Source organism: Liolophura sinensis, chromosome 7, assembly GCF_032854445.1.
Source record: "Liolophura sinensis isolate JHLJ2023 chromosome 7, CUHK_Ljap_v2, whole genome shotgun sequence".
In the NCBI taxonomy this organism is placed as follows: Eukaryota; Metazoa; Mollusca; class Polyplacophora; order Chitonida; family Chitonidae; genus Liolophura; species Liolophura sinensis.
The window spans coordinates 16,922,908-16,950,853 of record NC_088301.1 but is presented as its reverse complement, the minus strand read 5'-3'; the positions used below and the strand labels follow the sequence as shown (position 1 = coordinate 16,950,853).

Below are 27,946 nucleotides of genomic sequence, written 5' to 3'. Positions count from 1 at the left end.
TGGGCACAGGTCTGGAATGCCTGGGGCAAGCATACAGGTGATGGAGGAAATCTGTGTCGTTTAGCATGCATACCTAAGAGCACAAATGTGTTTTAGCCATGTAAACATACAATTGTCAGGAGAGTGGGTGATAAGTAGCGAAATGTCTGCATATCGCCCCACTGTTACAGTTAATTGTTATGCGTGCACTTTGTTGCACTCTGCCAATACAGTACAGTTTTGACAAAGATTGTCGTTGTTTTTATCCAGTTCCGACCAAATCACCGAAGAGCTTCAGGTTTGATGATGAGAAAGGGGACTTGTCACTAAAAGTGAGGTGGGATAGATATACCTGTGAGGAATCTGGACCTGTGTTGTACTACAACCTCACCTACTGTCAACAGGAAAGACTTATCATGGGGAAAAATTGTCTTGGTAATCCTTGAAAGAATACAGAATCGATTCTGATTGGCTGGTGTGAGAGATGCTGATTGGCTGACCAGCCAATCAGCGTCGAGTATGTATCCTTTTTAACTGTATTCACATTTCTTTGAATCACTAGCCCCCAGGAGGTGTGTGGTCAGTCCCGACTCTGGACAGCCCTCACCGCTTATGGTGCTTTGGTGACAATTAGCAGTAGACGGTTAATGAAGGATATGTGGTCATTAGCGTTTGTTGAAGACCACTCGTCTTCCGCCAGTATAGTCTGATGCGCATATTTGTACATGACAGATAGGAAAGTTCATCAGTAACTTGCTAAAGGTCGGTGGTTTACCATGGGCAGTCTGGTTTCCTCACTGACTAAATAGTGTTGAGTGTTGAGTTTAGTAACAAAAAAAGTATATATATATTCAGGTTTCAAATCAAAGAATCTTGTGAGTGTGGCTCTCGCATGCCAAAATCCAAAAGGTTTGTCTGATTTCTTTGGCTGTGTAATGAATACTCTATGCAATTACAGAGGCAAGGAACCACTGTGTATTAATTTAAACTGTAGACAGGCCTGTGTAAAAATATTGAGTAAATTTCTCAATATCTGAGTTATTCTTGTATGCAGTGCTTTGCAAACAAAGCAGTTTTTCCCACTCTTGCATGTTTCCTATATCAACATGTATTTTAGGGTTCAGATTATCCATGGCAGGGGTCTAATTGACTGCAGCTTAAAAATGCTAAGCAACCGTACGAAGTAGAATTTTTCTCCTGTCAAATTTGTGTGAAAGAAGTGTAGCTTTCTTTCATGGCATAGGTGGAAATTAGTTATCTCCCTTGATACAGAATAGCCTCTTTCAATATATAATTATATTTTGTTTTTTCTTGTCTTCTATGTTTGTAACTTCATATCTGACATGTGCTTGTTCTGCTCCAGGCAACACTATAATGATCAAAAAAGGCAAGACCGAGTACACTCTGGTTGACCTGAAAGACCAGAAGAGGTATTTCGTCTCTCTTCAGGCGGTCACAGAAGCTGGGCTGGGGCCAGCTACCCCATGGATTAATGCTACAGCTGTTAAGACAGGTGAGACACATTTTATACTGTACATGCATTTGATAATACTCCTGACTTCCATATATGGAAAACATTAACTTTTTCATTATTTATGATGAGATATTTCTAGGGAGAAGTGCAGCCTTCATCTGCACTTTAAAGGTGGAGAAAACATAAAAAAATACATAAAGTTAAAAAAAGAGTGCGAAAAATTAGTCGTAATTATAATTTAATTGTATATATTAATTAAAATATATAATTTTTAATATATTCATAAATATGATTATAATTCAGATTAAATGCACAAATTTACATCCAAATAAATTGATTACACATGCATCATATCCTTATTTAGAACATTATTCTGCAACAACCCGCCTTACAAAATCATGTTCGAATACCTATTTTTGCAGAAATAAAAAAATGGACAAAAATATAAAAGAACAAATAAGTTTTGATGCTCTTTCATCTGATTTTGGCATCATATTTATGTTTTCTGCCCCTTGTTCATTGTTTGAAGTTTTTTGCTAAATAATATATTATTATATAATATACATGTATTTTTAACATTTCCATTTAGAGCATTGCTCTTTGAATGCATGTAAAAACATGAAAACCAAAGCACAACTCCATTTTTCCATTTTGTTTAACTCGGGTGATTTTTTCTGCATTTAACTAGGTTTCCAAATGGGAAAAGGCCAGATGATTGGCATAGCTATTAGTGCCATCATTTTTCTGTGTTTCGCATTACTCGGTCTTATTGTCTGTGGAAGGTAAGTCTGATGTAAAATTATACTGGAACCTGAAGTTTTCCCTCTGACATATTTAGTTTTTACCCATGTTAATGAAGAACTCAGAATTGAGAATATAGGGAGACTACAGCATGGACAGTAAAACTTGTTACTTTACCTGACATTAACAGACAACATGGACAGTAAAACCAGAAGAGCGACTACAGGGTGAAACCTGCCATACATTCAAACATAACCAGCAAAATCCGGCCTCTTGTTACTTTACCTGACATTAACAGACAACATGGACAGTAAAACCAGAAGAGGGACTACAGGGTGAAACCTGCCATACATTCACACATAACCAGCAAAATCCGGCCTCTTTTCACTTTACCTGACACTAACAGAAAATTGGGTAAGAAAATTTATTAGACGTCACTTGAATGTCTGGAATTACTCAAAATGCTGTGTTGTGATCACATGTAACATATAATAAAACAAGACATTTTCAGACCGAATAACGTGCCAGTGCAATCAACACATGGCCGTCTTTATGTGTCATCGGCAGGGGCCTCCGTGGCTCAGTTGGTTAACGCACTAGCGCAGCGTAATGACCCAGGAGCGTCTCGCCAATGCAGTCGCTGTGAGTTCAAGGTCTGGCAGCAACCTGTGGTTGGTCATGGATTCCCCCGGGCTCTGCCCGGTTTCCACCCACCATAATGCTGGCCACTGTTGTATAAGTGAAATATTGTTAAGTACAGCGTAAACACCAATCAAATAAATAAATACAAAATGTGTCATCTGAGAGAATTGTTCCAATCATACTGTTCCCAGATCATTGGTGGCAGTAAGCAGTAGTTGATCATACGTGGAGTTCAGTACAGATTGTCCTCCTGCAAATTTACAAACACATTGAGCTTGCTCTGTTGGTGAAAGTCTGAAGTACCAGACGATGGTTTTACACTCCAGGCACTCCAGTTTATGTAATTATGTGTTCCTCTGTGCAGGCGGCTGACGAAGACACTGCTGGATCCCCCACAAGAAAGTATTATCATACCTCCCCCCTTACCAGACCCTGATCAGGTAGGAGCAAGCTACAAGGCTGTACACATTGCTGTTCACAGACTGATGTACACGTCTTCCAGAATCTAGTGTAAATCAGTTTATAGCTCTCGAAAATGAATCATTTTTCCTGTCCTCCATCTACACCTTCTCCCTTTCCGCTGCATTCCCAGCTTGGTTTTGTTACATTTGCATTACATGTATCAGGTTACCCTGTATACATGCAGATCTTCTTTGGAATGTTTGCATGTAAAGTGTGAACTGGAAATGTGGCGCACAATCTGGCTTAATTCTAAACAGGCTATATTCAGTAGTGATTTGCTTGCCTCTTTGTTGTTTACATCCAGTGACCTGCTATATAATTATGGACCTCTGTCAGGATTTCTACAGTTGGCTGGTCAGGTTGTACATAAACCCAGGTACTTTTCCTTTCTCCAGTACTGCATTCATTGCATATCTGTGAAGTTTATAGACAGGAGGCGTACAAGGGAGATAACTCAGGCTAATTCATACGAAAAATGTGTGGAGAAGAGTGATCTCTCTTGCACTGGGTTGTCTTGAGGACGTCCATATTATATTTTCCCATATGTATTTGATATTGCTGTTTCGTTATTGTGATATCATGTTACAAAACAGCATAAACATATGTTGTGGGTCAGGAAATTTACACACAGTCCCCTCTAAACTGGTATGAATTTTCTTTCCAGTTTATCTCAGACTTACAGGGTTTTTTCATACATCCTATAAAAGATATTGTTTCCAATTTTATAATGATCATGAATACATTAAGTCTGAGAGATGCTTTCCCACCTGTACATGTATGTATTTGTTTTGCTTGTCCGTGTGGCATTCAACTGCTACCCACTCTTTGTCATTCAACTGCTACCCACTCTCTCTGTCTTTAACGCCTGCTACTTCAGGATCAACCTACCTGCGGTAAGCTTTTTCCTGCTCTGTTGCGTGTGTTGTAGGGCCTACCCATATGTTGTTCTCTCTCTATATATATATATCTGTATGTATATAGTAGTCAACTTGATGGTCTTCACTTTTTTTATTCTGTTTTTTTTTTTTTTTTTGTTGGTGGCTTGAAATTCAAACTCATTAGATAAATGCAAGAGTCATTTGGCTGTATGTTGGAAGGTCCTTCAGCAACCTGTGGATGGTCATGGGTTTCCTCAGCCCAGATTTCTCCCACCATAATGCTGGCCGCTGTTGTATGAGTGAAATATTCTTAAGTACGGCGTAAAACACCAATCAAATAAATAAAGAAAACATAAATTAAAACCGCAGTTCACAAGGTGTGATTGTCAAATGTAGAGAACAAATTCGACTAGAATGATTGAAAATATAACATTTCACGCGACAGTAGCATTCGACATGTAAATAAATAGATAAAATGCAAGGTTCACTCTACACATAATATGCCTTTTATACTGTGCATGTGCCACTCTCTAGCTTACTTCACATCGCTGACACAACTATATAAGTTTGACCTTTGCACCCTGCGCTTTGTTTAGGCTTACCCTCACCACTAATGTTTTTGTGGCAATCATCATTAAAATTGTTTCCGGTGTCTGTTAGAATCATGTTGCACATGTTTTAGACCAAAATAATGAGTGTGTATTAAGCATAAATTAAATAGAACAAATGTTGATACAGAGTGTTTATATTTTCTGGCAATTACTTTCCTGCATCACCTCTGTAACAGGCAACTACCTTGGCATTTAAGATTTCTGTACAAAAGTTACTAGGCGTGGGTGTGATGTAAATCCAATGTAGACAGCACTGTAGGGAGTATGTATGTACTGTACAATGTACAAATCACATTTACTGTGGTGGGGAATATATGAACAAGGAATAGGTCCAAGCTGTGTACCTGTCTTTTCAGGTTCTTTTCCATAATGCGTGTGCATTAACAGTTTCTGTATAGTTATGGTTGTGAAGCAGGGAATTATGTGTTTTTGCACAGCTTGCAAAAAATGCTTACGGGTGTTGTGAAGTTTCATGCATTGGTTTGACAAGAACACTTGTTTTTGTTCTGTTATTTTGGTTTGGCTTTTCATTTTTTTGTTTATTATTTTTTCTCCATAATTATATCATTATATAATGACAAGTTATTTGTTTCTGTGTGAGTAGTACTTGTATCTCTGATGTCTGCTTTTCTTTTGCAGTTTGACAGCTACACAGATATACCTGATTACCAGAGTGCAGGACCCTCGCCAGCTGTGTCTCCCACATCTAGAACCTCTCTGCTGTCCAATGGTAACAGTACCGTGGCCAGTACAGGCTCAGACTCAACAGGAATGACAGATGACAGCTGTCAGGTAATAATCATATCCCACCAAATTAAATATCTTTCTAGATGTATAGATATATATATATATATTTTTATACATCCACATTCACATATGGTATCATGGTGTCTGTCCATCCATTAACCTTTCACTGTCACCACAGGCCTGCAAAATAATTTTCTGAGACATGGCTAACAAATTTCGAAACTCATTCAAGGCTATGTTATACACTCAAAAAAAAAGTCTCCTGTGTGAATGATGCTAGATTATATTCTGTTAAATATAACACACATATTTTATTAATTCAACATTTCCATTTCTTTAGTGGTTGAAAAGGTTGAAGATTTTTTACAGTGCTAGTTTTTCTTGTGAACACTGTGTGTGGAAAACTGTTTTGTTAGAATTTGAAATGGGTCAAATCGGTGTTCTGTGATCATCAATACCAAAAGTCTGATTGCATGGTCTGGTATTTACTCTGAACCTGAGGTTTCCAAACTCTTGTTAACCATAGAGGTAACTATTTTATGAATAGGCTGTTTGTGTAGTCTAACATGAAGGCCATTCGTTTTCCATCAATATGGTGGATATGTACAGTATGTTCATCCCCTGTAGTGTGGAAAAGTTTTTCAGTATCTTGCCAAAGGCTGTTTCTTTGCTCTGGGCATGCGAATTTCCTCCACCAATGAAGCTGATTGCTGCTTTATAATAGTAAAAAAAATTGTTGATTAAGCCAGGCATAAGAGAAAAATGTGTAAACATCTTATGAATACTGGAAACTATTATGGTGTACATGTGCCCTGCCTCGTAACAGATGTGCATATGAAAGAAGATGAAAGCTTTATGACTTGTATTAAGCTATTTCTTTCTGCATGTGCATCTATAATGTGTATATCCTCCTCATTGCAGGTCTTTATATTGCAGAGACCAGGGAACCCCTACTTACCTCGTGGCAGCACCAAATCTGTGGATAAACTCGGCAGGGGTTCAGACAAGAAGAAAAAGAAAGGCAAGAAGAACCTGCCACCTCAGGGCTACGTTAAGTTTGATACGAAGGGCGACAGCAAGTCGAGTGGCTCTTTGGCAAACGGGAGTGCCCTGACCTTGCCCAGTGAGCTGCTGAGGGCCGTGCCAAATTCTTCTGACAAAGATGCTGTTGTGATGTTTACAATGGGAAAAGCTGGCCCTGGGATCCTGGAGCCTCCTGTACTCCACAGCGGTGTGAGTGGACATAACAATCTACTTCAGGTCCCTCCCAGCCAGTATCAGCAAAACGTGATGCAGCATGTCAGTGCTAAAGCCGGTGGCAATCTTAAAGCTGGGTCGTTTGTGAGTGGCCAGGAAGGGGGCTCCGATCAAATCTTGCCTTACATCAAGGCTTCTGATGTACCCAATAACTGTGTGGGCTCAGCTGTGTCTTTAGCCAGTAGTGGTGGAGTGCAACGTCACACCCCTCCTCTGGAGCTGTGCTCCAGCAGGGACCGAGATCTCTCAGACTACGGGGGTTACGAGGAGCCCATCACAGGCCCTCTCAGTGCCTCCACCCCTATTGCCACTTTCCCCCACATCCAGAGCCTTGAAAGAGGCTGTGGGAACCGAGATATTTGCCTAGATCAATCGTATGTTCAGCGCCCCAAACTTACCATTGACTCGCGGTCTCTCCCCTCCATACTGGAGTGTGGGGGCTCTCACAGACGCAACTCTTTGGAGGACAGTGACGTGGACAGCAGCACGCTTAGCATAGGCACGAGCAATGTATCTGTAGGATCTGTCAATAACCAGACCTGTACATCAGCTGTGGTGGCAGGCAGTAATGGTTATGTAGCTCATCCTAATGGTGCACCGGCGATAAATGTAAATGGATACGTACCTGTTCCTCAGTGTCCGTCTCCAGTCAGTAAGTTGACCATGGTGGACGGCTATCTGAGGAGGCCTGATATGACCAGTAGTGAGACCAATGGTCATGGGAACAGTCTTACACCGGTATTAAACGGTACTCCAAAGGCTGACCTCAGCAAAGCCAGTTGCTTATCAGTGGTCCGCCCCATCAGTAACTACATGAAGGACCTCCCGGCCCAGTACTTCCTAGATCCACAGGCATTTGATGATCTGCCCACCACAGAATTGTGATTCTTTTATTCTTTTGTGAATTTTAACATGTAAAGCATTTGTACATACCTCATGATTTTATATATAAATATATATATATATGTGTGTGTGTGTGTGTGTGTGTGTATTTGTATATTTAAGCTTACTGACACAATTATTTGAACATATTTGCATTTTGTGTATAAATTGGTTGAATATTATGTTAACTCATTTTAAAATTTTACTGTATTTACTATGTTTTATTCCAGAATAGAATGTGCCGGCATACATGACTCATTTTCAGCACACTGTGAACATCCATCTATATATGCACGCATGTACACCTACATATACGTATCAGAATTTCAGCATTTTAAAATAGATCTTTATAATCTTTATAAAAATTTTTTTTTTTTTTTTATAATACAGTGGCATCTTCTTATTTTTTTCGTCTATGTTTTGGTGCTTGAATTTACATGTACATGTGCAGGGGCTGTTGCTAGTATCTGTATATACATGTATGTATGCATATGTAAACTTTTTTTACCATAAATTCGCCTGGCATTATTTACTTGGACCAGAAAATTTCACACTTCCAGTAAAAGGTTTATTGCTTTTACATTTGAGTCTAGAAAATCTTGCCATAAGTGTTGAAACTGTAAGTGTTAACACGTAGTACCAGTAGTCTTGACGATGTGGTTCTTAACCATCTATCATTTTAGTATGTGCATTTCACATGAACCAAATGTTTTCTTGTATGGATTATTATTTTGTGAAGGTGGTGACATGCTCCAAATTATGGCTGGAAGGTGCACAGAACTGTAAAATGGCTGACGTAACTCTCACCCAAAAATTCCAAATCCAAAGTTACCACAGTATTCCATATATGCCATATTGAAGTTTGCCATCTTCAAAATGTAGCTTGTGAAGACACCAGAAGTGACAGGACATGTACAGATAATTTTGTTACAAATTCTGTTGCCATCAGTTAAAAAACGCTGCCCTGATTGCAGTGATATATTTTTTTAAATATAATATCTAAATCTTTCAGTCATATATGGCATTAACTGTATTTTAACTTTTTAAATATTGAATAGCATTTTACTGTGAATTGTAGCTCAGCAAATTAAGTGCTAGACTGAATATATTGCAAGCATTGGGACAAAGTCATATTAGACCATTCGGCAGAGATTTACGTCCAGTATAATTTTTTTAACAAATGCACGGGTTCTTGAACATTTTACGCCATTGTAAAATTCCCCACACTATTGTGACTGTCATATGATTTGGTGTACAGTTCAAGTGTAGATATATGTACATTTCAATATGATGATTTACGCTGAAAAAAAGCATTGCTTCTGCATTCCTAGTGTACATGACATGCTAAAAATCGTGGATCCTCTCTTTTGGATTTCGTGTACTTTTTGGCAAGTTAAGAACTAACTGTAGGCAAAATTTGCATATATATGTATATATCAACAAATTAGTCATGTCAGAACAGTTTATCCCAGAATTATGTGCACAACAGATCTGGGACTACTTTCACATTTTTTGGCAACTTTGCTCTAAAATCCAAATAACCTTGTATTACTGTTAGCAAAAGATAATATGATGTTGTGGTGGGGGGTGGGGGGGGGGGCAAAAACTTTTTCTGAAGTGAATGTACAAAGTTTTGCCCCTCAGTGAATGATAATGAAATTCTTTACACGGATTGTGTGGGGAAGTTCTTTGCTCTACTTGATACATGTACACATGTGTATGTATATTACTGTGATACTGAAGCCTATTGACTCTTGATAGGATTTATCTTATGTCTCCTTTAGATGCACATTTCAAGAAATCTGTGGATTACTTGCAAATGTGTTAATTGTACATGCATTGATATTAAACAAACTCCTCATTTTTTTTTATTAGCATAGAAAAATTCATAGGATGTATGGGAAGAGATGATTGGAAAAAGACTGTCGTGTATTACCACATATGCAATCCAGTATCTCACAGTATGCAATCCAGGGGCCAGTTTCACAAAGCGCATGCAGTTACCATAGCGATGTAATACCTGCAGTACTGGTTGCCATGGAAGATCTGGTCTCCAGCGCTGCGCACACTTTGTGAAACAGGGCTCAGTTTGTTACCAATATACTCCACATGTTTACTGCCAGGAGAAAAACTTTTGACAAAATACTTCAGCAGGCCAGGTTGTATATGGCATGAAAGGTACATGTACACAACACAGCGGAATCCTACCCAAAGGAAAAAAGTTTTTTTTTTTATTGTATGATGCATAGGCATAAAATTTGATTTTGAATTTCATAATTTTGTGATATAAGGGTATTTTGTGTTGTCACAAGGGTGCTCTGAATACAATGATTTTTTTTTTTTTTTGATTTTTTTATGATTAAATATTTGATTTTTTCACAGACATGGGATTTTTTTTTTCCAATTTTGAAATATTGAACAGCATTTTGTTTTTGAATTGCAAATTAGCAAGTGGTACATGTATACACATGTATTGCAAGCTTTGGGAGCAAGTTATACTAGATAATTTTGAAGAGATTTACATGTCCATTATGATTTTTTAATAATTGCTATGGTTATTCTTGAATATTGTGTTCTTTTGCAGTATTTGGCAATGGTCATTTCAAACTTCAATGTAAAACCTGGTTACAGTGTAAGCATTTGGTGAGAAAGGAAAGAAATTCTTAACATGAAGTAAATGTCATCATTTGCCCCACTTAAAAAAACACTATCCCAAAAAAATCTTTACCTTCCTTTTCAGATTGTTTTAAACAGCAATAAGTGCATTCAGATGTAGAAAAATTGGAGGGGTCCAACATGACATCTCCTGATTTTTTCTATAACCTCTACTATCAATGCTCGTGAGCGACCTGCTAGGTAGATCCTAGATTTTTAACTGCGACTATAATCAAGTCATTCGTTCTGCTTGTCGGCCTGTCAGATTGTTGACATCCTATCCTTTAACATGTGCCATTCACTAAAACCAGGAGCCAGATCGAGAGCAACATGGTATGGAATCCTGTCCTAGCTGGGACGGGTACAAAGGGTCTAGCAGCTATTGGGAATTTTGCCCTTGTTTTATTGTCACGCCAAGGTTTTAATCCTACAGAGCCAGTGGGACCAATATTTATATCAAACTTCTAAGGACAACATGTGCATCGTGCACTCGTTACAGCGCGCGAGCCGCTCGCAATGTTCGCTTTACATCGCAGCCACTATCATTAGTAAGTTTTGCACAGAAATCTTGAACAACGCTGAGGTCACCGGAGTCATGGTGATGAGGCAGGAAGTGATGTCAGAAAACAGCGAAACTCTCTGTAACCTTTAACACGTGTGTCCGGTTGTACAAAACTGTTTTAAGAGCTCTTACCAGATTTAACTTCAAGCCTGGTCTTTGATATAGTACTTACCTCGAAATAACTGCTTAACAGTGTATATTACATATACACTGATATAGGAACTATCAGCCTGCTGCTGTTATACTTTGAGTTTGGAGACCTACATTAGCTGCTGAATTTGGCTAAAATTTAACAGTGATGAGCCTAAGTCTATTAAAACAAACAAACTTACGCGAGTCGCTCAGGTTCCAAAGTTGAACAAAAATTAAACTTGTGGTGACAGTGATCGGAGCGAGTGTAGCGGCACATGCGCTCTAACGTGTCTAAGGCTCCTTTAGTATTTTGTCAGCGAAAAATGTCCTCCTTTTGGTTAAGCTTGTCCTGAGACGTGTACAAATACTTCACCTCCAGCATCAGAGAACTTAACGTCATGTGTGCTTATCCCCATGATTAAACTAATCCAAAAAAAATTACTTGATTCTATCTGGGAAGAGGACGTGCTCTGACAGAGTTATAGTTATCTGTACACGATCAGTTCTAGTCAGTTTTGGAGCTCAGCACTATTGCGGTTACAAAACCCTCCATGGCACTTTGTATTTATAAGCCTATACGTGAGTTGCATTTTCGACAGTCGGTGTAAGGGTTTCATTTTTCGAGTTTGATTTTCTTTTTGACTGGTGAGCGCCAATTGTTTCTATGTAAACCGTCATTGCATTCCACATGTTGTAACGTTTACATTTATGTGTACAGTGTATACATTTGCATTAAATGCATATATCAAGTAATAATGGGTCCAATAGAATGTTACCATTCAGTTATTATGTAGTGGTCACAGTGTTGCCAAAAATGCTAATATTCGTCGAAAATATTCATTTACTGGTGTAACCAAAAATGCCCTTTCATTCATCAATGCTTCATGCAATGTACTTATACATGAAGGTCACCTTCGTGATTTCTGTGGGAATCTGACTGATGTTTGTGTATGCTTTCTTCAAAGTCTGATTTTGGTGGACACAAAGGATTAAGCTTAACCTTCCACCCACGATCCCCACCCAACCTTGCTTGATTGTAAAAAGGGGCTACAAGTCATATCCTGGTCGTCATTTTAAAGGTGTCGGTAGATAAACTTTTTACATTTATAACAGGCTTGCATATTTTATTTTATTTATATGTTAACCATTTATATTCATTGTTTTATCTTAAATAGCACCCACATTATTCTAATGATACAAGCCTTCTTCTGTTAATGTGTTTTATCAGTGTGTTAGTTCTGACTGCACTCATACTCTCCGTCTTTGCATATCACGTGAGGCTTATTTGGTTGTGTAGAGAGAGACTCGCCTCAACTTGCACTACAAAGAACTAGATACCGAAAAGTCCTCTATCGGCGTCCATGCCAAAGCGTTGAAAATATTGGCTTATACGGCGGTCTGTTGAGACCATAATGGTGCCCAGTCACCTCCGAGAGCATGCTTGCCATTATACTCGTTCATGTACGTGCTTTATTTCTCAGTTTTTGAACTTTAAATACATGCACATATGGTCTCATGGATTTGCAGTAGTAATGACCACTGTTACAAACTGTCTACAACAAAACCATGCCCTCTCACCTGACTATATCGCACATAAACAGACCATCGTACAACCAAACCTTTGAAATCCTATCGATCTGGGGCAGAAAATCTGTGAACAAATCAATCAACTTATTATTTTTGACGATCTTTCTTTTGATGCCTACGTCATTTCTAACAGGCTGCATTTTCAGTGTGCAAAGTGGAACACGTTTCTTGAAAGTCGTCAGTTCTGAAGCAGTGATACGGAGCCACTTTCAGGGATAAGCCTGTAGGCCTATAATACACGAAGCCATAGTACATGTGTCAAAGTGCCATTTGTCGTCTAATACTTGTTTGAAAGAACATACCGTTAAATTCGGACTGTACAGACATACAAATAAGATGTGACCTGACTGCACTGAATACAGTAGTTGAGTTTTAATTACAGTATCGCTGTCAGTATCTTTTACTTTTCATGTGAATGCTAATTGTTGCTTTCTTTTAATTTAGCTAAGTTTTATGATAAATCCTAAGAACTTATATGCATGCATGCACTCTGCCTTGGGTATACAACTGTGATGATGATAGCCAGTTCAGCATGGTAATATGTTACGAACTGCCTTCCTTATGATAAATAAATGTTGGTTCATATTCAAAGTGTCTGTAATATCTAAATGCATTACGTAAAGATGCAAACGGATTCCAGGAGGACACTAAGCGCTCGATTACGTTCTCTTGTGTGGTCTTGCATGGAGTACACTGGCGGTAGCTTGCCTTCCACCAATATGACGAATGTCACGCGTGGTATTAGTCAGCAATGTGGGTGGTTTATTTAGAATGTAAATTCTGTTTTCCCCTCACCCATAAACTGGGCAGAGCCCGGGGGAATCCCACGACCATCCGCAGGTTGCTGAGAGACCTTTCCACGTTCGACCGTAGATAAAGCCAGCGTTAGCTAAACTTCAACTCACAGCGACCACATCGGTAAAAAGGCTCATTGGTCATTCCGCCGCGCTGGCGTGCTAACTGTCGGCCACGGAGGCCGCAATAAATAATTGAAGATGCGAATTTATAGTGACAAAATTATGATGAGTATGTGTTTCACTTTTTGATCATATCCGAGGTCGAAACCCGTCCATAAAATGTTGACACTATTTAGCTCCTTGTTAACTTGGCTTCCTCATCCTATCATTTCGTTTATATGTATCCAGTATCGTTACTTGACCTTGTACATGTACGTTCAATACATGGCGGACGAGGTAGCGAAGAAAAGTTTTCTGTAGGCCCTCGTATGGCACACCACCCACCAGGGGCCGATGCCACAAAACCATTTCGGACTTAACTTAGTTAAACCAACATTTGAAATAAGATTTTGAGGTTGTCTTTGGTATCTAGTAATTGAAAGTTTGACCTCATAAATGTTGTCTTAAGATAAAACGTGACAAAATTTCGACCTCACCTTACATGTGTTTATGGATACAAGTTTATTTATTTGATAGAGGTATTATGATATACTAAAGAAGTTTTGCATCCTATACAAAACAGATGTATAAGCGTACCTGTACATCTACATAAGACTGCGGATCGAGTCATACCAAAGATATTAAAAGTGGTACTGGTTGTTGCCTTGCTTGTTGCTCAGCACAGAGAGGTTAGAACAGGGCTGGTTTTCCCGATGTCAGTATCAAGTGACTGGATTGGATATCATGTCTGGTGTCTTACACCAAAATGATGGGGGCCAGCATTATGGTGAGTGTAAAGCCCGGGGGAAACCCACGACCATCCGCAGGTTGCTGCAGGCCTTCCCAGGTAAGGCCGGAGAGGAAGCCAGTATGAGCTGGACTTGAACTCACAGCGACCCCATTGGTGCTCCTGGGTCATTCCGCTGTGCTAAGTACACTAACCAACAGAGCCAAGGAGGCCCCTTAGGAATGCGGTTTTAAAGAACGTGTAAGTTTGCTACTACTTATGCATTTACATGAACAGTTCGAATGAAACCCTGACTTACATGACTCAAGTGCAGTGAAAAGAGGTCGTAGTGTAACTTGTGACGCCTTGGCGATATGACGACTAGCCAGCTATCACACTGTCTTCGCTGCTCTGGTTTTAACTCGCTGTGCAGCACGTCTTTATAATACCTATGTCTGTGTATTGGTCGGCATAGTGACAGTAAAGTAAGACATGAACAGTTCGAATGAAACCCTGACTTACATGACTCCAGTGCAGTGGAAAGAGGTCGTAGTGTAACTTGTGACGCCTCGGCGATATGACGACTAGCCAGCTATCACACTGTCTTCCCTGCTCTGGTTTTGACTCGCTGTGCTGCACGTCTTCATAATACCTATGTCTATGTATTGGCCGGCACAGTGACAGTAAAGTAAGACTACACGCCTTCCACCAGATTTCGGCCTTATCTGAGCAAACAGTACGCACAAAGTGTACTAGAACACAGACTGTTTTAAAATTAAATATGTGTTGTATGAATGAAATATTATTTTTGTGTGTTTGTGGACATAAAGACACGTGAATACCCAGCTAAAGGTTATTATGTGGGTTGTAAAAAATGGTGAAAATTGTGCGTATGCTAACAGTTTCTTTAGATACCATACAGATAGATTACCATACAGCAAAACCGAGCAGACCTAACATGGCATTGGATTTCCAGGCCAGGAATGGTGGACAATGCCTGATGCAAGTATTTTTTGTTACTTCTCACCTTTTTTTGTTCGGTTTGTAACACGTAGCGATTTTATAGCGCACTTAAGTCATTAATGTAAAACCACAACATGTCGTGAAAATGATCAATAATGCATCCGAAACAGAGTGATCTAGCCGCAAGGCGAGTGGCCCAGCCTGTGTCGAACTTAACCTTGGTGTTCCGAACTTAACTTGCAGAATTACATAAAAAGGTAGGCGTAAAAATGGAATGGTGGGTGGTGAAACGCTGACAATTTTGACTGCTCCAGAGGAGGGTAGCAGTGTGGGTGGTGACGAAAGTGGGGGCTGTAGAAAAAGGGCGATAAGAAGTGATTAAGTTAACATGCATTTAGTTGATTTCCTTGAGGAGATGTAGAATTTACGCCCTAACGTAACAGCTTGAATATGAGACATTTTCATAAAATATCACTTAACTAGTTTTAACTCGATGTTAGCTATCTACGTGCATAGACAACGGAATTTACGCCCCCTCCCCTCCCCTCTCGTCCCCCGCACCTTCCACTATTATCATTAAATCCCATTCCTCTCGCATTTAAAAAAATAAATTAGCACAATGTATCAAGACAAAGCGTCTGGCACTCAACTGTGTGGCCTTGAACCCACTGCTGTAAAAATAACCGCATCACTTAAGTGCTTCGTGTTGGGCGACATGGTTAAGAGGATTCTTATTTCTGACCATACTGAATATGACATAGTTGGGTCAATATTCAAAGCCTATGGAGCTATCTTTTTGCTTTATCCCAGTACAGCTTTTGATAATCAAATCGATGTCTTCCGTTTTTTTGGTACAAATGCTAAAGGAAAATAGAAAAAAAGATGGCGTGAACGTTGTGGTATTTTTAAATCAATACTTTTTTAATTTGGAGAGTTATTAACGAATTTATTTAAATGGTGTCTTTTTACGTATATTGAATATTTCCAGACAAAAGATTAGGGGCAGTGAATTCAGAATAAATATGTTTCTCACGTGTTTCGTGACCTGAGAATGTGTTACGAGGTTAGGTTTTTTATTCCTGTTTTTGATCTTGAAAACGACGAATTCATACCCAGATATTGCAGAACTTGTGGCTTCCCATCATTATAGGATCTGGGTATTGACTGAATTCTATCAGATATGTCATGTAATCAGTTAAGAATTTAATCGTTTCCTTCGGTATGTCGATCACGATTTTTAAAAATGAATAGAATGACACTTTGAGGAGTTTTTTTTTACAAAGACCAGTTATGAGATACGTGTACGTCTTGATGGAAATAAATCGGCCTTATATCATAGCATCTTCAATGACCGGTTAATATATAAGAACATGTTGAACAAAGAACAAATCAGATGTTTGCTTATAACACTGTGCTTGCCCATGTTCTAAAGAAGTGCATGTCAAAAATGTGTCGCTGTATATCACATGCCTCGGGGGCCATTTTTGATGTATATGAAAACCCTTTAAGAATAATCTTCATAGGAGCCACCGACCCGAGTTTCTTCAAATTTGGCACACGTGACTATAGTTGGGTGGCAATTAAAACTTCTTAAGGCGAACCCTTTCCGTATGTCAACTGGGCTCGGACTGGATACTAGTATTGTACAAGTAGATCAACTCTAAAAATTGCACATTTGAATGGAACAAAGCCTGACATCAGAATTATGAATTTCAAAGAAATTATTCCTGTTCAAATTGTAGTTTTTACGTAATCACCAAATGATTTTTTTTGTTCTTTTTTTTAAAATTTAACTTGTGGGCTATGTGCAACACTGCAAGAAACAATTTATCAAGCTTGTAACTGTGTTTCATTAGTGGGTTTCAGAATTCTTTCTGTCTTTTGTTCTTATCTCTGAGCAGGAGATCAAAGGCACTTAATCTGTATGTTGGCCTATAGGCCTATTAGTAGTCGCGTTGTTCTTCCACGTGATTTTCTTGTTGACTTTACCAATATTCGACAAAGGTCTTGCACAGCTGAGTTTGCTTCTTGACAGCGTTGCTGGCGAGGGTGTTATAATTCACGATATCCAGACAACCGACAGTTGGGCCATAGGCATACCATCAAATAAAGATACTTTAGATCATCAAGATATGTATATTTTAAAAAGGACATTAAATGCGTTTGACGTACTGTTACGACGTTGGTTTCGCGTTTACAAATGTAGTGGTTTACAGCATCTGTCACTTTTTTGTTTGATTTTAGATGCTGCCATTTTCATATCGAAAGTCATAATAACTCTTTGTGTTCTCGCCCCAACGTGGCTGAAATATTACCGACGTGGCGTTAAGCCCTAATCATGCATTCCTGTTGCATTCTCTGTTTTTGAGGCACAGTGTGATTTGTAGAGGTTTGTCATTACTCCTCAACCAAGGTGATCTGTCACACTACCCTGGAACTGTCAACCTCGAAAGATGTATTAGTGGCAGCTTTGTAGATGAGCTCTTCTCTGTCGGGAATAATACCACCTGAATACTCGGCCGTATATGTGGGGCTTGCAGCTCGTCAAAGAAGCCTGTTTTGGTTACCTCTATGTACACGTGTTATTCATGTAGGCGGTTCTCCAACCACGATTCCAAGGAAAGAAGCCGACCACGTGTACGTGTATCACGGTTTAATGCACGACATTTTACCCACATGAGCCATGTACAAAATAACAGAATGCTAGACTCAGCCCATTTATCACCAGGGATACACGTATCAGGTTATTCCATCAAGCGACCCAAGTGTCCAGGCCCCATGGACATACCACCTGTCAGGGCTATAATTGCTTTCCAAAATGCCACTGGTGCATACACTCTGAGCAATCTTCTGGTATATTCTTGCCTTGAACGATGACGGATTTCATTTTCGTCCACTTACAAACAATAATAACGAATTAATCCGTAGCTGAAAAAGAAGTTATCCGTTAGATCCACGGAAATGCAATTCGTCTTCCTTCAGGTAATAGAAGATTGCTTGTAGGTATACACGGAGCATGATAATGCCAAGCGGTTCCAAAAAAATTAACAATAACTAAGACTGATTTCGATAGTTTCAACACCAAAGTTCTTCGGTGCCAAATGATTTATCCAATCATATTGGATGGTGGACTATACTTTTATTTGATCGCACAAGTAAAAGGTATACATGTAGGGCTCCAGGTCAGTGACACCCGGTGTTATAAGCGTACTACAATGCTCAGTGGCGTTAAAGTTGCAGGGCCCTCCATGCATAGCCGAGTGGTTGGCAAGCTAGAGAAGCACAATTACCGAGGAGCGATCGTTGTGAATTAAAGTCCAACTCATGCTGATTTCCTCTCCGGTAGTAAAAGGTTTGCAGAAATCTGCGGATCGTCGTCGCCCCCCCCCCCCCCCCTTGGGCTCTGCCCATTTTCCTCCCACCACAGTATTGGTTGAAAGCTCATCTCTGCCATGGCCATGTGAATGGTAGTGGGTTTCCCCTGAGCTATGTCCAGTTTTCTTCCATCATAATGCGAACATGGGTAACAAATTATGCTCACATCTGTGTTCATGCAGGTTTGTCCATTCCAAATTAAAACACTTGACCCAAAACTATTTCAGTCATACGCAGAACTAGTGTATATGGCCGAATTACTTTAACTGTAACATCGATAGCCATTTTATTTTGCATGAAAATTGCGGCGTGGACGAATGTGCGTTGCAAAACACTGTTTTGTGTTTAGCTGTTGTGTTTTAAATAGTTATTTTCCCGTGCACCAAAAAAAAAAAAACTGTTGCTGTAAAATTGTTCAAGTCCTAGACGGGACAGGATCATATACATGCACATATTATAATATCAATACACCCACTCATCAATATCTCTCACATAAATAATTTTCATGTACTGGAACAGATAGAAAAGGGGTTCGTAAGTGGAAGGCGGGAAAAAGCCAAAGGACATTTGCTACTAATGTGCAACACACATGTACGAACCTGAAATTTATTCCATTCACTGATTCGCTTAAAATCCATCATCAGTTTTTGATTTTTTTGTTGCCTTCCACATGGTCTCTTTTCTTTGGCCTAAGACCTCACGACAAGGGTTATTCTAGGAAGCCTTCGAAGCGATGCAAGACAAAATCCTTTTCCTCTTGTCAGGACGATTTATGCTTACTGAGCCAGTAATATGTTCTTATCAAAGGCCGGATGTCTTCCATTATATAGATTCACCGGAAATAAGAAAAAATTCTTTTTGACAATAGCATTATATGACCCTGGAATATCACGGATACAGGAGCACAAATCAATATTACTCTCCCCTGTGCACAAAAACAAAAACGGTTAACACGAGTGAAATGAAAATCGCCCCCAAACATAGTTAACTAATGCTTTCTTTTCATTGCTAGCAACAACGGCGTGTCATTTGTGCGACCATGTTTATTCTTGCGTGAGCGGACAGGTTTGTGAAAGCCTAGAGACCAAAAGTAACCGATGAATACAAGATGAGGCGTGCCGTGCAAGGTTTAACAAACACATACTTTATTACAGGCTGACAGGTGATAAAAATCAGAATTTATTTTGCAAAGACTGAACGTTACTTTCCTGATGTTTCATATCTGCAATATCGATGACGTATTTTGCAAATCATTTTCAGTTTTAGCTATTCTCTCGGTTCAATAAAACGTGTAGTTTAAATTCTCAAGAATGTAAGGTTTTCTTCCGTATCAAGATTTTGACTTTTGATCACTGTTGCAATAGCGCACGGTTACTTTTGCAGTATTTGGATTTACATTGAAATATTACAGATGTAATCTGTTCAGTTGTCGTATTATATTAGGTTTTTTGTTTGGGTGAGGCGTATAGTTGTATGCAACAAAGCTGACAGTGTTCATAACAGTTTAAAACTATCTTTTGTGATTTATACCCAGTTAATTTTCCATCTCATGTCCAACAGATGATGCATCACCCGAAACTGAAAATGAAACTCATTACTCGCAACACATTTTTACTGAAGTAGATTTACTATTGATCTAACGGATGATTCTGTTCCACGTTACTGATTTATTCGTTATTAAGAACGGATTAATGTGCTGATCCTACAAGTGTGTAGCCTACAGAGACACCATCGATTTTAAAACTTTGATATGTTCAACCATCTTTCATTGAAACCACCGGTCGTTTTATTTATGACGCGTTTGTTGAAGAAAGTCATTGTGTGCGGTCACTGTGACATATCTACCAAACTCTTATGTTTTCCGGAGACATTTAGTATTCACCATATTCAAAAGCTCAGTTCTTGTGCATAATCCTTCTTGGTGTTAGCAGATTCCAATTGTAAGGTAAACTTACGCGTTATCTAGAAAACAAAGAATTACCTCTTCTCACTATAGAGTTTCTTTGATTCGTCCTCTTGTTGACATTTACACAGCCCACCACATGCGTTTTGTATTCTCTGATATGCTTTGTCAGTTGTTTGTTTCACACTACACTTCGTGTTGCTCCCACACAACTTATCCCGCTTATTGTTGTGTTGTCTCTTTTTGGTGCCTCTTTTACGTCTCACTGGCGTGTTAATCTTAAAATCTAGCAATATACGCTCAATTTTTGTGTAAAAGAGCTTACATATTTAAAATGCCATGCTCTTCGATGTGGTGTTTTCTGAATTTTCAAATTAAAAACCAATATTCAAAGAGTTAATGGCCGACTCTTCCTACATATTTTCATCAGTTTCTGGTCCCTTACAGACGCAAAGTACTTAGTATATAAATCAACAACGCTAGCAAATTTACTTCTAGATAAATTTACCTTAAGTGACTTTACTTTCTAACTTCTCATGTGCTCTAATCATTTTTGCTACCTATTTGGGGGAACATTTTCACCCACCTTTATAGAGTTCTGTTGTCAGTCACGATATTTAAAAGACAGCACTAGAACAAATAAACTCACAAATCCTTATAAAGTTTGAATGAATAACTTAAAATGTTTTGAATGCTGCATAACCGAGATATTGCAGTGCAAAGTAAGCAAAATGACGCACACTGAGAAAATTGAAGGCACTTCCATGTTATTAAATTTAACCAGTCAGGCGCTAGTTGTTTCTATTTTCACATACGCTCTGGTTTCCGGTTTCTCTAATATTTCGTATCCCATGACCTCTTAAGTCTTCCAGATTTAAAGTTAATTTATGGAGTTACCAAACACCTCAGAACAAATTGGCTATTGCCGGTCAGGTCTTCCGAAATAACTGAGGTCAAATTATTTGTTCTCTTTATTATATAATAATGCACATTGTGTTTCGTGATTGTCCTAGTGTGTTGTAAAACTAAGCTTGATTATTTGAACAGTTTTCTTGCAGAAATACTTCTTTACCATTGCTTGACATGCGCATACCCCCATGAACAGAGGTTAAATTATTTTTTGTCTTTTCTTTTAATTCATATTTCCATCCTCGTTTTTAATAATGGAACTGGAGTCATTTCCCCGATACAAACAATAAAAGAGATGCAATAAAATTCAATGCACAAAAAGTATTAAAGCAGAAAATCAGGCAGTCGTTCAAAATACCCACGAACAATTATTTAGCTTTCATGTGTTTTTACTGATTACTGTTCTCCTTATCCTTTCTTGACTTCAGACGACACCGAGTGATCAGATTCAAAGGGTTTGTAATGTAAGTTAACGGCTTGACGTCTTTCTGTCGTTTTTTAAGGCAAAACATATTACGCTAACACCAAAGCTTTACGTTGAAAGCACACAACAAAATCGACTCCTTGTTAGTGGTTTTCTTATTTTACACTCCGTTGATTGATCGGATTATTTACACATCTAAACAATGATTTCGCTTCTAGTCCATGAAATCGAGTTGCCTGTGTATGTTGTATCAAAGACGTTAACCTCGTACGATGTACATGTTACTGTCTCCAAAGAGTTGGGTTTTTTTTATTGGCGTTGGTGTTACAAGAAGAAAGATGAATCTCTAACGGCAGACTACTCTGTCTTGCGGAAGTGTATTAAAGCGACCATGGATAATGTCCCCACTTAAGCGAGGTCATTTGTGCCAGCAAATGGAAACCAATAGTAGTATTAACATCTGAGTTTGACGACTTAATTACTGTTAACGTGTTTTATGAACATAAATAACGGTAAACGTTTCTCGTATCAGGACGAGGAGATTCTGGGATCAGAATGCAAAGTTTATCAAAAACACAATTAAGAAACCGTCTTCATCATGCCACTGAGTTGTGTTTTTTTTTATTTACATTTTGTTTTGTTTGACATAAATTATAATTTTAGTCGAAAATAACCTCTATAGAATTGGTCCAACATATTATATATATATATATATATATATATATATATATATATATATATATATATATATATATATATATATATATATATTTAATGCTGCGTAACTCATTGATAATGAACATGCTGGCTTCGTGTCCAACAGTACGCGAGAATGTCAATGATTTCAATGACAGTAATCAGGTTTGTGGCCACATAACAGACTTCTTGATATTAAGCTTTAGAAGCTTTAGTGTATAAGCTGGTTTTGAACACACGATCGCAATGCCCAATAAGCCCATTCCAGTTCTACAGACATTTCTGGAGAGTGACGGGATTTTGCGAGATATAGGTAAAAGACTGCAGGACAGAGTGCCACTGTGTACACTATAATTGTATATGTACGACAGTTAAACATGTATCTCTCGGTTATTGTTTTGGGGGTGTCTCCCAATACAATTATTGTGAACTTTGTAAACAATGGCAGATTGAAGGTGAAGCAGACGATTTCTCTTCCAACATCACTTCATAACATTTCGAAATGACAGGCATTCCGGCAGCCTTTTACATCTAAATCGGACAATCTCGCGGTTTTCGTGAGAGGTCTGTGGAACGTGTTGAATGGGGTTTATCGAGACTGCCTTATTGAACAATTGTTCTTCAATCAGCGTAGGACTGCGGGAAAGGCAACGCGTCGGCTGTCGAGGTTTTTATTCCTCCAAGACCCCGTGGCGCTACATAAATGGAGAGTTGGGTAATTGACAAATTCCATATCTAAAGCCATGATTGAACTCGTACCTAATGCACAAGAGGTTTCAACCAGGAATATTAACATCAAATCTAATTGTTATGACTTTTATTGTTTTTGAGCAGTCGATGTCTGTACAGACCAAAATCATGCATCATCAGGGTTGTACGGAACTCAGGCGGGAGAAAGATTAGTTTGAGCTTATTATGTAAGGTCTCTCCCGGGACACTGGGCAAAAAGTATAGCGCAATCCTTTCAACACATGACCTAAGAACACAATTTATTTCTCGTCGTCCTCTCGCTATATACGCAAAAGTTGCTGAACATGAGTGATTCGAGGACGTTATGTTTTCAGGATGATTAGATTTACCAACGCTAGCTCAAATGTATCACATAGATCGGTGTCAAATTCGGCGACGAGTGCTTTATACTGGAAGTTGTCTAAAACGATCTTCAAAGCAGTATTTTGTATTTATGTTCATTAAACACAGACCAGCTGGCTTTCCTCATAACGATGACAAAAATGTTCTTCTGTGGGTAATCTCCAACACTTTGGCTTATCACTTTAATATGGTATTCTAGTTGTAGGAAACTACATATCTGGAACGGCCCATGTCTTAGTGGTTAAAGGTACTTGTCATTCAATTACTCGAGCGCAAGAGGAGCAGGTTCAAATTCAGCCTTAGACAATGCTTTGAATATTAACCCCCTTTTGGAGGCCCTTAGTTACACAAGGGATCAGTGGACCGTTCGCTGAAGGCCACTTGTATTGTTTTGAGGAAAACTTTGTCAGGAACAAGTGATTTTTTTACAACGGGCCCTCCCATTTCATCTTACAGTAAAATTGCCTACCATTGTATAAGTGAAAATTTTTTGAACATGTCGTTAAAGAAAAATCAAATAAACGAATTATTTTTATAATCTTAGGCGGAAAATATGCGATGGGATGCAATATCTCTCTCTCAGTGAAAGTGTACGTAATATAATTTTTTTAAAAAGGACCAGCAGTTTTATTGGATTTGTTAGGGAGAGTCTTGTTTTTTCTCATTGGGTTCATTTTGCAAACACGCATGCGATGTAGCTTGACAATGAAACTGAGGAACTACTTTTTCTTTCATGGCCAAACAATATGAATGAGGCTATCATCTGTTCACGACATGTTTGTGAATCACCTAACACAAAAAACAAATGTGTTGTTAAACATTTCTTTTACCGTTTGGAATGACTAGTTATTATTCATACAAACAATGTTTAGTAACTAAGGAGATGTGTTTATTATGGTAAACATGTTAGATCATAACGTTGTAATAGAGTGGAGCCTTTTACACTTAATATAAACACAAAGTCATGTTTCACTGTAGTTTTGACAGTTTGAAAATATTCACCCCCAGTCTATGTTATCACCTGACATGTTTACTATAATAATCATATCCCTTTGCTGAACTTTGTTTTATGTTCAATAATCCACAGCGTTTCCAAATTGTAAGACGTGTTTAAAACGAAACGCTTTTTATGTGTTTATCTGAACAGCCTGTTGTAACTTACCCTATACATTTAACAGTTTATCCGATGCCAGAGAAGCAATCTACATTAACAGTTATAAAACATCGAATGCAGGAAAAGCATATTTTTCCATTTAATTTCACTAATCACGTATCTAATTCTTTGACTGAAATAATTTGCTTTTTATGAGATTCTAATCGAGAAATATAACTCCAGTATATCGAAATATGATCTTTCTAATCTTCCTACCGCTTGGTGATAGCAGGGATTTTATTTCATTTTCATCGATTGTGTGATGTAACTGTAAAAACTGAGTGTTCCCAGCCGTTATCAATGGCAGTCGTCTATAAAGTCAATAGAAGTTTCTAGATTTGTGTTACATAACCGATATAGTTGTCACCACATTTCCCAAAACGACTCTTAATCCCCAAAGAACACTTCATCAAAACACCAGACTTGTTGAAAGGAAAGAACTTCATCAAAACCAAACTCAAAAAACAGATCGCATCAATCAGGATGTTGGTGCCTTTCTTCAAAAGGCATGAATATGTCTCAAGTTTAGTTCGCCATTGAATCCAGTCGCGTACCCAGGATCGCCATACTTTCCTACCAGACTGCATAGTGACAATGAAAGTGAAATTCGTTGCCGCAAGCGCTAAATAGGCGAGATCGATTTCGCTGTCGCTCTTGGAATTGACAGATGTCAGATCTGCCATTTTGAGTTATGACTTGTCACGTGATAAACTGGACGCTTCTTCCGATTTTCAAATCTATAATCGATGAGTGTGAGCGCGTGATGTTGGAAGCAGCTTACGACTAAAACCAAACGATAATCGGTAGCAACAATCGGACGAAAAATTGAAGAAATTGGTCTAGACGTGACTATGATGCAATCAATAACAGTGGTGCCAATCGGACCAGGTACATGTTAGTCGCTGTCTGTAACTAGTGCCAATACGTAATGATAAATCTTGATAAAGCCAGAAACTTAATTCTCCATCGAACACGCTTAGATTTATTAGAAATGTGAGGCTGAGAACTTTTGTGGGGAAAAGGAAGCAAGTAGGTCCCAGTATAATCGACAGTTTTCATGTTCTAAATTATAATTATGAAATAAACACAGGAAACATACTAAAGACTTCACTCAAGTACAGCCGGACATCAAAGGGTGAATGGGTCGCGGTATGGTCTGAAACATCCATCTGAATGGTGCCATGTGAAGTGGGCGTGGATTGGACTCCGATGATTCCGATTGGTCCGTTGAAGCTTTAATATTGTCAGATACATAGGCAGTGCTTTTCAACAGCCTAACATAAACCTGGATGTTAGTATATCATGGGAAATATTCTTGAATGGTGACTAAAACCCTAATGATATAAATAACTTAATGAAAAGTCTTATATTAAATTCTCATAATGTCAAAGGCCTTTCACAGTAATAAAAAGAAACTTTGACTGTACACCTAATTAAATTATCTCCGGAGGACGACGTTTAAATCAAAACCGCAAGTTGATCTTATATTTAAAAAGGTCACGTAAGCTTTGCCTCACGCTAAGTCGATGCATATATTATCAGTGTTTGATAGATGCCGCAAGAGCGATGTGATGATCTGTTTCGTGCTTTGACAGGAAACGTCCGCTACAAATACAGGCTTCATGTCTGGATCGGGAAATACGGCTTTTCGTTTAGCGCATTTACACGTTAAAACAAGCCAGCGATATTACTCTCTGGTGGCTTCGTTTTACAATTCTTAAGGGGAATAACACGATGTAGATTTTTGTTTTTATTGCCCGTCCAGTTATTATCCCCATTTTTTTTACGTGAAGGAACTATTCGCGTTTCTCCGTCTCACCTTTGGCTTCTGACAACAACACAGTCATTTTTCCCTACTTGGGACAAATGATCTGCAGGGTAATTGGGAGCGTCCCAAGAGCTCTGTTTCTTGATTACATCAGGCGTGAACAATTTCCCGTTTTCTATTTCTGTCTGGGAATTGGCCAGTTTTTCTTTCATCTGTAAAGAATTCAAAATCAGTGGATTCGAAGTCTTAACTGCAATATGGTCTCTGTGATAGAAAGACAACCAGATTCACATTGATTTAATGGTCATTTCAGACAAAGGTCGATATATTTTGTTCTTCATGGAGCACTGTTGCTCAGCCATGGGAGCTGACGTGCATTGTACATTGTAAGAAATCTTTAGATATTATCAGTGTATGTAAAGTTTTGTGATGAGGATTATTACAAGAGGATTACAAACACAAAGGTGCTTGAAAGGTCTGGTTTATAAATAGATCATTTATAGAAGTCCAGAACATGACGTTAGATTTTTACACCCCGGGGAAATTTAGTTTTCTGTAAGGCGTGATTGGAGTGCCTAATGATGACACGCTGTGGCTGTTTCAAACCGACAGACACTTGGTATACTTTGGACTCAGTTGATAAACTAAGTAGACAAGGACAATCGATGTGATTTCAAGAGAATACATGTCGTTGCGACTAGTGCAATCACAGACTGTTGCTCTTTTATTCAACATTGTGGACAATTCTCCGAAAAGTACGCTTAACACGACTTACTTTTCATCATCAAAAAAGTTATTGCAGTCACTAAGGGCAAGGATTGCGCGATCTCAGAACGTAACGTGCATTTGCGTTCTACCTTACCTGACAGATCACCGTTGTAACCATAAAGAGAAGCGTGTTTTTCTTTTACAGAGATGTACATATTACATGTGTAATGCAAAAAATGTCTTCTAGCGCTCGAGACAGCAAACGGAGTTTGCGTGTCTCCAGTGTACACGTGTATAAACAACTCACCTTTGAAGTATAGTTTACGTACATTATGGAGTCACCCTGATTTTTCTCTATACTGCATTGACGTATTTGATTATTGTTTTTAACCTCATACTCAATAATTTTTCACTCATACGATATCGGTCAGTTTTACGGGCAGAGGAGACAGCAGTAAAGGGCGTAAACTGTGGACATTTGGCAATTTATTGGCGAACTGTTTCACTTGTGACTTACATATATGCACAGATAGAGTTGGTCGTCAACTAACGTAAGACTGAACAAGCGCGTGAGAGCGTCGTTAGTGACGTACTCCTCACCCCGCTTACTAGGCCTCCCCTGGATAGTTATGCTAATGCGTCGCTTTCCAAGCAACTGTCGACATTTCTGTTGCAGCTCTGAGTCTGGATGTTTGTTAGGAATCAGTTAAAGGCCAATAGTTT

The 27,946-nt window shown here is 38.7% G+C and overlaps 1 protein-coding gene across 6 annotated transcripts in view; it reads left to right on the top strand.

Annotated features, from left to right (window-relative positions):
* LOC135471182 (uncharacterized) overlaps positions 1-7,697 on the top strand; it is a 39,773-nt gene extending 32,076 nt beyond the window's left edge. For 5 of the 6 annotated variants that reach the window (XM_064750282.1, XM_064750280.1, XM_064750281.1 and 2 more), the window contains 6 exons: positions 250-414; positions 1,343-1,492; positions 2,142-2,235; positions 3,201-3,276; positions 5,427-5,579; positions 6,456-7,697. In XM_064750282.1, coding sequence (XP_064606352.1) covers positions 250-414; positions 1,343-1,492; positions 2,142-2,235; positions 3,201-3,276; positions 5,427-5,579; positions 6,456-7,676 — 1,859 coding nt within the window. In that variant the 3' untranslated portion in view covers positions 7,677-7,697. The remainder of the gene's footprint in view (positions 1-249; positions 415-1,342; positions 1,493-2,141; positions 2,236-3,200; positions 3,277-5,426; positions 5,580-6,455) is intronic. The other variant, XM_064750284.1, reaches the window with a different exon arrangement.
* Positions 7,698-27,946: the final 20,249 nt, after the last annotated feature.